This window comes from Branchiostoma floridae, chromosome 18 (assembly GCF_000003815.2).
Source record: "Branchiostoma floridae strain S238N-H82 chromosome 18, Bfl_VNyyK, whole genome shotgun sequence".
NCBI classification, from domain to species: domain Eukaryota; kingdom Metazoa; phylum Chordata; class Leptocardii; order Amphioxiformes; family Branchiostomatidae; genus Branchiostoma; species Branchiostoma floridae.
In genome coordinates this window covers 6807641-6822942 of record NC_049996.1, presented here as the reverse complement: position 1 = coordinate 6822942, position 15302 = coordinate 6807641, and the positions used below count along the sequence as shown (strand labels likewise).

At 39.7% G+C, this 15302-nt stretch overlaps 1 protein-coding gene across 1 annotated transcript; it reads right to left on the bottom strand.

Annotated features, from left to right (window-relative positions):
- Positions 1-4733: 4733 nt before the first annotated feature.
- LOC118406090 lies at positions 4734-11956 on the bottom strand. Its single transcript, XM_035805950.1, has 2 exons — positions 11615-11956; positions 4734-6068 (listed from the first exon to the last, which is right to left on the bottom strand). The coding sequence occupies exons 1-2, from the start codon at positions 11943-11945 to the stop codon at positions 5197-5199; spliced, it is 1203 nt and encodes a 400-aa protein (XP_035661843.1). The 5' UTR covers positions 11946-11956; the 3' UTR covers positions 4734-5196.
- Between the last annotated feature and the right edge of the window lie 3346 nt (positions 11957-15302).

The window sequence follows — 15302 nt, the reverse complement described above, 5'->3', positions numbered from 1 at the left end:
CCAGTACATAAAGAGATACGGACAAGAAAAGTACTCAAGATTTCGGATATACATAATTTTTGACTTCGTAGAGCAATTAAAAAGGTAAGAATCGGCAGTCATAGATTAAATGTTAAAATCATAACATATCATATGACCAAAGGTTTTGTCCATTCTGTCTAAATGAGGTTGAAGATGAAGGTCATTTTATTGTGTATTAGTCACGATATGATGGTTAATGCATGAAGCTCTTCACATTTCTTTCCACTTGTTCAACAGAACTCAATCAGTCCTTCCGAAACGTACGTAAATCTGATTGTATACTACGAGGCCATAACCCTTACTGTATAAATACAGGTGAGTATATATATGTAGAATGTTTAGACCATAGAACTGTTTTTCCTCCTAGTAGATTTTGTATCGACTTGTTTATATTTATGTATAAACGTAGAATTCTATGAGGAGACAACCTTACTGTGTAGAAACCGGTAAATATATATAAAGACTTGTTTAGACTTTAGAACCATATACTTTGTTACTCCTCGTAGTTTTCTATCTACTTGTTTACATGTATGTATAAGTGTAGAATACCTTGCGAAAGTCGTCGTAATTTTGTTAAGTCAATACAGACTTCTATTAACAGACGTAATGTTACAAGAAACATAACCATTGGAGAATTGGGAATGGGAGATGGCGGATGATTGAAAATAATTAACTATAGGTCTTCAGTGGGAGCACTTCATACAACCCCAGATGTCTTACTTATCAATTTAACGTTGCTTCTTCGCTATTCCTTAGGGCAAGGATTCGTTCAAGAAATGCACGATGTTTGAAGCACCAGATGTTCTTAAGGCAATGGCTTAGGTCTAAGACCTGGGCATGTTTCTTGTACTATTCCTTGGGGCTAAAAAGGCCCGTTTTACATCGACATGATTTATATGTGCGGCTTAAGAATATGACAACTTGAGTGTGTCTCACGGAGGTATTGGGTTCAGACGTCGCCCCTAAAGCTAACATTGCTGAAAAGCTCAGTAAAAGCGAGTATGTCACTGTAGCTGCGGGTACGATAGCGGCCAAGCGATTTGACGGAACGTTCTTGCGAATTTCACGATAAAAAGCGAATCTTTTTACGCTTTGTGTGTTTTGTGTTAGAACTACTTGTAACGCTAGTTCACCTTTATCCGCAGGGTAACCTTTATCCTTTCTTCTTAAAATTAGGGATATCAAGTCGAAAGATGGCGGTTTCAAACTGCTATATTTTGAAAATACTACAATTTGAAACTGCCTCTGGACCAAGACTCTGTGAGTTTGAATCATCTCGAATAGATAAATAGGCCCCGATGAATTTCCCCGGTACAATGAACCTGTAAATTCTGCACCTCTCTGTCACGACCAGTGGAAGATTTGCTCTTCAGGGAGCTGAACTGGTTCAAGATTATGATCACTTTCATCACTTTCACTAGCTAAATTCTCTTCCAACTATTAAGACCAGCTGTGGCGTCAAATTGCACTTTCATTAGACAAATCCACGTACTGTGTACCGGGTCTATGAATTTCGTAAGACAGGGAATATAACTATTTGAACCTTATATTCCTTACGTTTATAGTGTTCGACTTTTCTAAATAATTTAAATCTACGAATACTACAGATGCAATACGGAATAAAACTTGTACGTACGAGTATCATAGTTATAAATATAACAGGGGAAATTTTAACACAAGGAGTTGTCTTGTTAGTGATGTTTATTAGGAAACTCATGCTGCGAACACACAGATACCACAACGTGAAAAGGTTAAGGGAAAACATGACTTAAGATTTATCTAATGTTTCTATATCATATCATATTAAAGAGGGGTTGGGGACAGTGAATGAATAGTCCTTGTTTTTAGGACAAGCAGGTTTAATGATGAGAGTAGAAAAGTCGCTTTTATTGGAGATTGTGGTAAAAGCTGGCTAAAATTATCATCATCATGAAAATGGTACAAGACTTTCCCACGTCCATACTCCAACAATATTCATGTAAAAGATTATCAACGGTTACGTGCGCAAAGGAATTGCGTCATTTCTTACGCACACAGACGTCGACGCATAGGCCAAAAAGACCCATAGACCCAACGTCAGGGCGTAAAGCCGTGTCCCCACTGAGCTAGTTAATCAACAAAATCCACCCGGATAGCATACTTATTACACAATCATCCATAGGTTAACGGGGTCAAGAAAGAGGGTAGTCAGGTCATATAATTGAGCTCTAGGAGAAAAGTAATGAGGTTTTGTGTGTACGACGTGGAATGCCTATTTGTACATGTATTCAATTTCAGTGGCTAATGCCCCCTTCACACGAGAGTAAGAATGAGCCGGAATGTCGTCAAAATGAAAATTATTTTCTATTCCTGGCAATTCCTGGCAATTCGTAGGGTATTCCAGAAATTCTCACTGCATTCCAGCTATTTGCACTTGTGTCCGTTCTTTTGGGTTGCCCGAAAGTTTTTGACATGTTAAACACTGTCGAGGTGCATTCGAAGTGGAAAAATATCGAACGACATTCAAAGTGGATTCTACAAGTGTATATCAACTATTCGAACTGCAGTATGACCGAATTCTACGGCATTCCAACATTATTCGAAACATTCTTATCTCATTCGATGGAGAACCGAAACGGCATGTGTTCAAAAAATATCTGGAATACAGTTACAATCTCTAGAATACACACGAACTCCCAGGAATAGAAAATCATTTTCACTCTGACGGCATGTTAGCTCATTCTTTCTCGTGTGAAGGGGATATAAATAAAATAAGGTCCATTTTGAATTCCCACCCGACTGGCCCCGAATGTGGCACGAATTTTGCAAATACTTCATTCCGGCTGGTTCTGCTTGATTCCTGCTAATTCGATTTCAGTGTGAAGGCCCTATAATAATGCACTACTCTTACGGCCTATGAACAGGCTATGGAACTACCTTCACCTTCCATACCTGCTAATACGTTCCAGTGTTGTAGCATTATCACCGCTATCATACTGTGCCTACAGAGTGAAGTAGGTGGAGAGGGACGGGCCCTGCCATGCAATATCGTACCCTAGACACTAGTAATAGTAGATAAAAGTATGCTGTCCTTACATCATATAAAAAGGCTATGGAAACTACCTTCACCTTCCATACCTGCTAATATATTCCAGTGTTGTAGCATTATTATCACTATCATATTGTGCCTTCAGAATGAAGTGGGTGGAGAGGGACGGGCCCTGCCATGTAATACCGTACCCAAGACACAGTAGATAACATCCTATAAAAAGGCTATTGAAACTACTTTCACCTTTCATACTTGCAAATGATAAACGCACAAAGCTGTTCACATTACTTTCCCGTTGCTCCAAAGAATTTCCTACTCTCTGGTCGATAGATAAAGTCAATTACTCGTACATTCGGGGGGGGGGGGGGGCTTATTGTCTCCCTTACTGTGTACAAGTAGGCAAATATATCTGTATGCGTATACCGTAGAACCGTTAGTGTAAATGACATGCTAGACCCAATATGTTGATTTACTCATGCCTGTAGAAATCCATATATAGTTGCCTTTATAGTTGTAATGTAAGTAGTTGTCATAGACCTTACGACTGTCGCTGTACTTTTGTCGTGCCAATAAAGATTTTAATCTATATTCCAGTGTTGTAGCACTATCACCGTTATCATAAACTTTCAACTTATGAATGGCAGTAAGACAAACATTGTATAAGATACAGAAATGTATGTATGCCATATCTAGATTCTTGATAAAGGTATATGTTCCTGGAATGGAGGAAGGAGATGAATAGTGCATTAGAGAAACTTGTAATCATTAACAAACCGACAAGCTTTTAGTTTTTGGATGGGAGTAGTAAGCCAAACATTGGATAAGATACAGAAAAAATTATGTATTTCGTGACAAGATCCTTGATAAAAGTATTTGTTCTTGGAAAGGAGGAAGTAAGCGATGTGAATAGGGCATTAGAGAAACTTGTAAACATTAACAAACCGACAAGCTTTTAGTTTTTGGATGGGAGTAGTAAGCCAAATATTGGATAAGATACAGAGAAAATTATGTATGTCATGACAAGATCCTTGATAAAGGTATCTGTTCTTGGAAAGGACGAAGTAAGTGATGTGTGAATAGGGCATTAGAGAAACTTGTAAACATTAACGAGGATAAAAAACACATCAGCAGTGTCTTATGATGTACGGAAGGTGTTCAGTTGTAAAGCATTTATCAAGACTCTTGACCTACTCCGCCCTTGAACTCTTGAAAAACGGTCAAGGCAGAAGAGATGTAGGTGAGATTTAAAGTTTGGAAAAAAAGGCATGGGTAAAGTAAAACTTTCATGACAAAAACGCATCTTTACACATAAAATACGCTTGAATATTGGTTTTAGTGCAGTGGGGATAAATCATACGCTATCGCCTACTCCCTTTACCATATCTTTACGCATTACGCTTTTGGCGTTGTTGACAAGTCGCCAGCTAGGCCATCGCAGAAAGTACGTTATAGACAGATATGAATTGAGTTTATCTAACTTCGCTTCAAAATCAAGTAAGAAAATTTATCACTGCACTCCTGTACCAAAAATCAGCGGGTGTCTATCCCGCACGATACCTAGTTGCTACTTATCAATTTAAAGTTTATGACTATTATAAAATGTCAAGAAAGAATGGTAGGTGTCATCTATAAAAGACTGTCTGTGTCGGTGAGACTGAAAAGACATGATGAGGCGAATTCTACCACCATAGTTGGTCCATTTTATCAAAATTATAAAGTATGTTACACCAATTTCATCCAAATAGTAAGAAATTCAAGTAATATTCACAATGCACGAGAAAATATTCCACAATACCATAAAATAATATTTTGGCAGGCTCCATATGTCTTACTGGGGGATGACTGCGGTGCGATAGATGTCGGTTAGCTGAGGAATTGGTCCACTCTACTATATAGATTCCACAATACCAGTTCGATTACAAATGAAGTTTCCCTTATCAGCGTTAATGACACACAGGCACGCAATGTAACGTTACACATTTACTTTCTGATGCAGAAGTTCTTTAAAATCGATGGTTCATAGTGACCACGAGTTAAGTACCTAGATACAAATGAAGTGAACGTTAGCATTGGTATCCGTCATGGAAGGAATAAAGTCAAGTGTAACGTTACAAAATTCTAGATAAAAAAACCTTGACACAAAAGTTTCAGACTGTTGATTTTGCAAGTTTGACGCTCCCGTAGCCCATGAAAAGACCAGGATTGGACTCAGAAAACATGGCCAACAGTTTTGTATCATTCGCAGAACCGTTCAACTCCGTGCCACATGAGTCCCATGCTTGATTTATCTGCTCCTCTGCGTATAGCGTTTCTCTGCGGTGTTTAGAACTTCTGCCGCCGCCATTTTCTAACCCAACCTTCCCGTCATGCCACAGGAACGTGGTGATCACGTGGTACAGAAGCACGAGAGTTCCCGTGATCAGGATCGTGATGTTCGTGATCCAAGCCATCCGAAGGGTCTGACCGGATCCAAGCGAACACGTAACAGCTACATCGTTCACCATGCATACGAAAGAATCATAGATGTTTTCCAAACGATGTACAGGACACAGGCAATAATACAACAGAAAGAAAATGAGCAACAACATCGTGACAACTTCTCTGAGGCGGTAGTATCTCGTGATGGTGCTCCTCTCCTTGACTTTGAACTTCAGCTCGGGAGTAGGCGGACGCTTGCCGTGTGCAGTTTGTTTCAGATCCGTTAGGTGGCGTGGTTCAACTTTCTTCAGGTACACCTTTTTGGACGAATGACGGCTTCGTCTCTTCCCAAGCAGGGCTGCCTTTAACTTTTCCGCGGCGAATATTTCCCATATAAGATGCGGCATGTAGCAGAGAACGGCTTGAATGAAGAACGCTAGCGGGATGAGATACTGGTTTAGCGGCCCGTTCGGGCGGGAAACCGGCGGTTGAACCGAGCTCGAAAGACAGGACGCTTCGGCGAACTGGGCCGCGTGAAGGGCGTAGAGGCTGCAGTTCTGTGGACGACAGTAGGTGGCGTAACACTTTACACCAGGTGGTCCTGTAAAACATATGCAAGATCATGAACACGAGTTTATTAAAGTTCAACAATCAATGATTCACTGCCGTATCACAATTCCACAGACAAAACGGACAACATCCTCTTGTTATTGCTATCCTAGTTCATTACTATTCAGGTACACGTGCCCATTTTTCTCTCTTCAAGATCGCAGGGACAAAAGGCTTCTGTGACTGGTCACGAAAATATTTGCATCATGGTTCTGTTAGAGTGCGTATCAAATGCTGTCCACTCAAAAAGACACGCCAAACCTCTGACGTTTTACAAAGGTCGAGGACACTTGAGAATACCACAACATCTTAGGGTTAATTGCCCTGTATGCCCGAACATGTATGGAGACCTAGTAGAGTTTTGAAAACACCTCTATGTCTTCCCTGTGACTGAGCGATTAGGCAAAGCGATCAACGAAGTTCATAGATGAAAATGAATCGTTTTACGATTTTAGTTTTGTTGTCTTTCTACCTTCGCTGTAATGCTATATTTTCGGTATCTTTTGTGTGTGTGTGTTACGTTGACCAGCATAACTCCAGAATGCCCAGTGTCCAGTGGAATGAGAGCCTAAACAACTTACAATTAAAGACAAAGCAATGGCCACAAAATTCAACATTATTTTTAACTCGCATGGTTTCATTTCAGTGACAAATATACTGAACTTTGATATCAAGAACACTAATAACAACTATCTAGAACGTAAAAAGTTTAACTTTGAAAATCAAAAGGAAAAGGTATAGATATGTTGAGAACTTTTCAGTCATAATTTTACATTTCAAATAATATTCCAATTATGAAAACAATGGTTACACAAACCCAGTTGCGGAACGCGTCTACCTCTTAAAACATTAAGTGGTTGTACTATCATTACACCGCAGCAATTTTGCCTTAAGTCACAAAGTTTCCAGATTCCACCTTTAAAGGTGCAATTTACTACAACAGGAGACGTGCTTAACAACACAATTTCGCACCCCTTTGATGCGAATCTAACGATTCGTTGCTACAAACTGTAACAACAACAAAAATCCCTCACAATTGCCTGAAGCACCATTCCCTCACCTTTCTTAATTGGTGAGCCAACCTCTCGTCCTAAACATTCTATTGAGAAGTCGAGGCGGCTCCTAGAAACAGCACAATTCATTACCTACTACAGGTAGTGACTAGAGCTGTGTACATAGCCCCTGTGAATGCTGTGTGGCGGGTTTGTAGACACAGTTGTGCCCTTGTAGGAAGCCCTCTCGTCATAAAAGAATGAAGTTTGTGTGATCAAAAATAGGCGCTAACACAGCTGAAACAACCTACACAAAGGGTTCGTAACGTCTGAGTAGAGATTTGTCAGAAATGCTTTGGTAATGAGTAACAATGTCAAAACACACCACACTACTGTGTAGCAACATGACATGCCTGAAATGTTTCGAAGTATGGAACTAGAATTCAACATTACTATGTTGAAACAATGTGTACATTTTTCATATTAATGTAGTGACGTTGACAGGATATTGAAGAGCTGTATTTATGTTATTGTTAAGTGAGCTTTATTTCTTTATCCTGGAGTCCAGCCTTGTTTTAATAGCTTTGGCCCCTTCCCAACTACAGTAGAAGCCAGTTAATTGCACAACGGATTAACGCACACTTCTGTTAACTGCACGGATCCGGAATTCCAAAATGCCAAACCGGTGTGGTCCAGCTATATAATTTCGCATTATTGTACCAGCCGGATAATTGCACGAAATTCACTGGCAAATAGGCCGTGCAATCAATATAAGCGGCTTCTACTGTACTCCCACAGGCTTGTTACCTCCGCTAGGGAGGTTATGTTTTTGTTAGCGTTTGTATGTTTGTCATTATGTGGATGAACAGCATAACTCAAGAAGCTGTGCATTGATTGTCATGAAATTTAGTACGCAGTTAGATCATGTCTTATCAAAGAAATGATTAAAATTTGGGCCTCCTAGCGGGTTTCCTAAGCACTACAGAAGAACTTCCAGTGTTGATATCTCGCGTGCTCTGCACATGCTATCGCCATGGGTTTTGGTTGCTAGAAATCTAGATAGCTCTTGTGTCTATGTTGTTCTTTCGCTGACCTGTGTTGGCTTCGTGTACCCCTTTGGTTGCCCCATGTACCATGACTGCTACGGTCCCCTACACCCAAATTTCACAGGTGTCACAGGCCCCTCTAACGTCTAATTATCCATGGGAAAATAGCTTCAACCCAGAATGAGTCCACCACTAACTGGTTTTTACCTGTTTTAACTTCGTCTTACTTCTGTTATCGTAACAGCGGCGGAAGTTTAGACCAATTATGTTACGTTGTTTGGACGTTGCCTTACATACATTTACTAATACTGTAAATTGGCCCCTTAAGAAGGTATCATTAACAGAGAAAGGTCCACTAACTGATTTTTACCTGCCCCATTTCCTCTTAATAAGGGTGGGAACTAGCGGCGGAACTTTAAGCCAATTATGTTAAGCTGTTTTGACACTCCCTTACATACATTTACTAATACTACAAATCCACTAAAATGTGGCGGCATTGAACTGCGTTTTCCTGTTTTACACTAGGTTTGATGCAGTAGCGTTAGTATACTTTGTGTTTCTTTGCCACGCTTCGCTCAAGCGGAACTATCTCTACAGTCCTGTTAACAAGGTTAGGTCATTTGGTCTCGGTTGTGAGAACGCTGTTGAAATGTTCGTTTCCTGAGATCTTTCTTCAGCTAAGGAGGTTTTATGTCGCTAACCCCACCTATAGCTTGGCGTGACAAGTCTTGAGTAGAGGGCTCTTGTGTATGCCTAAAGGGGCGTGGTGTAGGGGGCCTTGGTTGAGAGGAAAAGTCGTCTGATCAGTGTTACAGAGGTCCGTACCAAGAAAATAGATTTTGGTTCCTCAACTTTGAGACAATCTATGCTATCCCGACTACCTGATCATTTAAAGCCCAGCATTGTGGCGTAGGGGGCCTTGGTTGAGATGAAACGTCGTCTGATCAGTGAAACCGTGTTTCGTACAAAGAAAATAGATTTTGGTTGCTCAATTTGAGATAATCTTTGCTGCCCCGACAACCTATTATCCAAAACTTGGCGTCGTATATCTACACAGCAGAATAACTAATGATAACTACCAAGCAACAAGACATTATTTACTCATAGTATCCAAAACACGTTATCTTTACTCTCCGATAACATGTAACAGCAGTCAGTGCCCCGATAAGGAAGGTTGTTTTCTTGTACTGACGCCAATTTTTGTACTAGTCCAAACATTTGATAAAGAGCCTGTGAGGTATAACTGACTGGTGCCAAGAAAAACATCGCCCCTTTTAAACAATATACTCTCGGTGTTCAGAATTCTGGACAAGAAGCTTAGAGTGCTAGACCATAAAATCGCTTGTCGCTGGATTCCTTTGAAGTTACGTCGGTTATGCAATGGATGTCGAAACTCGCACGCTTGTTGTTTTTCTAACACAGGTCTTGATCGAGTCACTACCCTTAAAAGATCCTTAAAAAGGGGGCGTCGTCACTGTTGAAAGAGCCACTATTTCAAGAGCCTATGCTTGGTACACGCGGTTTTGGTAGCGTGAAAAAAAGGCATTCAGGTCGAGCTATTTGCGTGCCAGCGATTACACAAAGAAACTCACACGGTGTGTTACTAAAATTGGACCAAAAGTGGTAGAAAGCAGCACGTACAAGAGCCACGGAAGCCTTGACCGCTCTGAAAAAAGAGAGACCTCTGTGATTTTTAATCTCGTGAAAAAAAGGCATTCAGGTCGAGCTATTTGCGTGCCAGCGATTACACAAAGAATCTCACACGGTGTGTTCCTAAAATTGGACCAAAAGTTGAATAACACAGCACGTACAAGTGCCATGGAAGCATTGACCGCACTGAAAAAAAAAACCTCTGTGTCTTTTTTCATCTCGTGACATTTGCAAAGATTACGACTACAAGCAAGCGATTTCAAGTTGACACTATTTCAATTAAGGGTACCATTAATAAAACGATAGGCTTAGAATGATCACCTATTCGGGAAAAAGGGCAGTGAATAAAGTCCGTAGTACGCTATCTAATCCTTAGTCAACGAGTGCCCCTATCTGGTAATATTACAATTGTTACCGCCCTTTGGTTGAAACAACGCGCTTTTTTAGACTAATAATGATAAGAAGGACAACCCCACGTTATTGATGATGATAAATGCATGTTGTTACTATGGTTACAGCGCCAGGTATACGGAAACTGGCCTTCGAGAGATTACAGAAAAAATGGAGCGCACACGTCATATATTGTGCATCCACTAGTTTTCAACACAAGTGAATACTCATGTAGGTGTAATGAGCATATCAGTGGCAAGCATTGAATCTGATATTGAACGTGAACTAAAAAATGATATACTTTCACATTGATATAGAGAAACACTTTGTTGTAAATACTGCAACGTACCTGTTTATTAGTATAGCATGACTTGCCAAAGAATTCAGGCGCACATGTCATACTTGTTCTTATTGTTGTATTATTACCACTAGTAGGTACCCATGTATAGTGAGGCAGTTTTCAAGTTTTAAAACAAATGAACCCCAATTTACGTCCCAACCGAAAGACATTGCAGCCTCAACCAGGATGCCCTTACCAGTACTCGAACCCAGGCCTAGCTACTTGAGTTACCGACCAAGAGCTCAACTATGAAACCGCTACCAATTGAGCTACAGTGACATCCCTTCCCAATACTGAATTTTCACCCCCACTAGTGTAGTGGTCACATTAAATAATGATAAAAATCTGATCCGCCAACGTTCAATTATCTAATGGTAGACGTTACAACATAAACGCTCCAAACTACCAATCTATTTTCAGAGCTCACAGCGAAAGTTTCTACAGTATAAGCACGAGGCTTGAAAGAAGCACTTGTTTAAAACTGTATATGTCGGTAAGGTATTTGGGTGTGAAACATTCTGTACACGTTTGTTCAAAGGGGGACTGTTCTCTTTAGACATATCTAAATCACTCGTAAGCATGTTCCAACAAGACCTGTCAAAGATTGACCATTTTCTACCACATTACTGTAAACACTACCTTTGATAATATATATGCACAGCTTCATGCATACCTTGTTTTAAACTCTACAAGATCAACACTCACATTTATACACAGACAGACATCAAAACTAAAACCATCTGGACTTTGTGTATATAAGTGTGCTAACGCCATGTGGGTCGCGTAAAGGCCTTTGCCAAGTTCTAGTCGACCCTTAATTTCAAGCTAGCCGTCTTATCTCCTGATCTTGAGTGGCACCTTAAAAGCTCTTCATATTCGAGAGCTTCAATCATCGAGCATTTTATTGCGCCATTTAATTTAAAATGCCATTAGCATGCACAAGTAGGGTAAGGTAATAATAACATATCAGAATCAGTTAATGTTTACAATGTCTTAGTTAGTACGCGCCAAAATGTAACGTATTTTCTATACTAACGTCTAAACGTTTGTATGTATGCCTTACGGACACGTTGTAAGAGAAAGTCTTAAACGTTACAGATAGAATCTTAAGACGGCTTACCTGTGACTTGAAGAAGTAGGGTAACAGCAGTTACGCCAAAAACCAACCAAACGGTTAGAAACTTCACGAGTCTGTCCATTTTCAGGTCCGTCCGTATGTCGCTCAGGGAGAAACGTAGCGCGGGATTCAACTCCGGCCGATTCATACTCCCTCTGACGTTGTACGGTAACGTGTGTAGTTGTCGACTGTCAGAAAGTGTTTGCTGCTGGGAATTTTCGTATTCACGGCGAGACGCGGGGATTTGGGGGGTGACAGCGGTACCGTGTGGTTGTGTGGGGTAACGCACAAGGCACTGTTGTATGTAAGGCGACCGGTGGGACATTGTTTGCATTGTTTGGTCAGGTTTGCACACAGCTTGTTGAAAACAGGTCGCGCCCGGCCGGCGGAAGGAAAAACATTGTTTGACATCTTGTAAGGGGATTTTCAAAACAATTAGAAAAAGGCGACCACAGAGTGGTTTGTAGCAATATCTCAAACCAGATCCACGGTGCGTAATTGTCCGTTTGACTCCCTTAGCCGGCTATACTCCCTGGCCAGCTTTGATACTATCTTATGGCACCGCAGGATCTGCTTGGAGAATAGGCTTGTAGCACTACATGACTTAACATTTTACCTTCGCTTTCGGGTCACATTTTCAAGTGTATGTCTGTACATGTGTGTGTCTGTCTGTGTGTCTGTGAACAGCATAACTCGTGGATGATATTTGGTAATTGTATGTCAGTAGGTGTTAGCAAAAGGAAGAGACTATTAGATCATGGGCCTCCTGGCGGTCTTCTATAGAACTGCAGCCGAACTTCTGGGTATTTTGATTGGTTACCGGTTTTCTGATAGTGGTCGATCAGAAAGTCGGAACTCAGAATATGCTTAAGAAATACAACTCAGAAAAGGCACACAGTCATCACAAAAAAATCATGCCAAGAAAACTTGTGCACGTGTAGATGTAGTCTCTAGCAGACTTCATAAGTAATGGTCCATGGAAAAATAGTTGAAACTGGCAAAATAGATGATACTCTAGAGGATCGAGTTAGCCGTTCAGAGGAGTACAGTTTCCAGTCTACGTGATGTACTACTCTGTATATATATACCTTGTATGACCGGCTTCTGGCGTATATTACTGGTATTCCGTCTATTTGGCCAATCTAAACTATTTTCCTCCAACCAATGGAGTCTAGTATAGATTAGTATAGAGACCACATGCCATAGCTCAATAGCAATCCCGTTTCATGTCACACCGTTAGGGCTACTGGACGATTTGTACGCTCTAGATTTATTGAAATTGCAGACAATGCAATACATGGTACCTAAACCCAGGCAGCTCAGCTGATATTGGGTCCCAACACATACATACATTTACACTTCTCATTGAATACACATAATTAACTCAACTGTTGAACGTATACTTCAAACGAAACAACAAGGCTAATCCTAAAGACAAACCTTCTTGAGTAAAACGTAAGTTAAACTTGATGTATAGGTTTGTAACTTAAGGGTAAGAGGTCTAAGTCTTAGTCTATGTACAAGCAAGGAGGTTATATCACATATGTGGTATAACCTCCTTGGTACAAGTTACTCTCCAAGCAGAGGTTGAGTGGCGTAGATATAGTAGTAGTCGGAAAAATTACACCGGCGCTCCTCTTACAAATGTACAGGTAACTACATGTGTACATATTTTAAGTAACAGATTGGAAGCTACAGTATACATTGATCTGAATGGTTTAACTTGTAGAACCGTTCTTCAATGGCAGGAAATACTAGGTACTTGGTTGTCGTCATTTTGGACGGGGCGTTAGTAAATAGGAGGTCCCGCGTTTGAGAGAGCCACGCCTTGTTTTGGAACGTTTCAGTTGGTGCAGATACTACGCAATCACAGCACACGTATGTAACTGTTGATTTTGTTAAGTCTGTGGCCTAAGCACTAAAACGTATAGTTTGAATTGGATCCAGGATATGCCAGTGTTTAGACCGGTCTTTTGGACAAATTGCTACCAGAGTCGTTGTTAATTACCTAAAAATTGAAGTTAATTTTTGGCAACTCCGATCGTGTGTGCATGTGTATGTGTATTTGTGTGTGCTTGTTTATGTGTGTGTGTGCCTGTTTGCTTGTTTCTGTGTGTGTGTGTGAACATGATAACTGAAGAATGTTTGGATGGATTGTTATATTTGATAATTATGTAGGTAGGTATTGGTAAGACCTGTTAGATTTTTGTCCCCCTAGCAGCTTGCTAAGATACTGCAGCAGAACTTCCTCTTTTTGTATCTCTTCATCTGAACATGGTTCAAAATAAGGTCATTCCTACATGTAATTACTTGCAAATACTGCCTCCTTTTTTTCAATACGTCAAACATGGTTAAAACATTTCACAGATTTATTTAACAGGCACAAATGCACAAACATGTACAGGAACAAAAAATAAAACTTAAGCATAGAATAGACTAAGCTTGACCAGCATTTAATAAAATGCAATGCAAATATTTAACACGAAATGTACAACTTATGTCTCATGCCATTTAAAAATTCTTTCACAGACAAATCCACAGCACAACTACATTAACTGTAGTTGTATTTCCTATTGTGTTGTTGCACATTTTAAGGTATTGTACCCCTTTGTTTTTAAACAAATTAGCAATCGTGAGTATGGAAAATATTAAAGCAGGCATTATGCAAACTAGGGCTTTATCCATAACTTTCCTATGAAACAACTTGGTCAAAATATATACAAATAACGAACATTTAAATGCTCAATTGCACTCCCCTAAAAAGCCATAAAGCAAAAACTTATTTCATGTATGCTAAAAGAACCGAAAAAAAACTACTTGACAATGTGCAACCTCATGAAGACTGTACATCAACATAGTACTAAGTACTATATTCAACTTCATGAAACAGTATTACTTTTCCATTGCACAGAAAAATACATCGTATAGTGTCATTTTCACCCAGATCTATTGTTAGCACCTTCTTCATGCACTTATTATTTATGATATATTATATATTACATGATTTAATGAATGTGTCTAAAGCGAGTTTTTCCTACCATCTACATGTAAATTTTCACACATTTTCTCAATGTGTCATCAAAATCTTTGTGTTCTACGATGTACTACATGTATATTCCAAATGTTTGTGGCTTTACATTTTGTAAATATTAAGGCATGACTGCAGAGTTTTCCCTGTGTATACATGTATGCAGCACTCAAATGTATCTGAAAATAATTATTATAAACTATAAACATAAACTTTGTGCTGCAGTTACATACTTTTTCCTACACCGGCTTATGGATTTGAAAAGGCACGATTTCTTTATTTTACCAAGTTTTTATTGTAAAAATTTTTTTTTTTTCGGAGGTCAGTACAATTTTGTTCCTGAATCACTATGTCAGTTTGCCCGAACTGGATACATAAAGGCCCGGGGTTCAACCTGTTACCGTATGTAGTACCCTATAGTAAGGATTGTCATTGATGCATGTATGTAAGAATTGCTTAGAGGGTATGCTGGGCTGGATGTCTGTTATAGGACAGCCACACCTCAAGCATGCTAAGGCCACACCAATTTAATTTCTTGGTTCACGAATTTTTTCATAAAAAATATGGAGTGAAAGGGCGAAATAAAAATAAAAATTGTAAAATGGTTGGGGTAAAGGTAAGGGCTAATCCAAAACATAAAGAATAAAAAGTTTTCAGCTTGAA

What these genes read in the sequence shown, in the direction of transcription:
- LOC118406090 (XM_035805950.1), bottom strand. Translation starts at nt 11,945, where the DNA reads ATGCAAACAATGTCCCACCGGTCGCCTTACATACAACAGTGCCTTGTG. An exon ending in CCTACTTCTTCAAGTCACAG is followed by an intron (nt 6,069 to 11,614) that starts GTAAGCCGTCTT and finishes TATGTTTTACAG; the next exon opens with GACCACCTGGTGTAAAGTGT.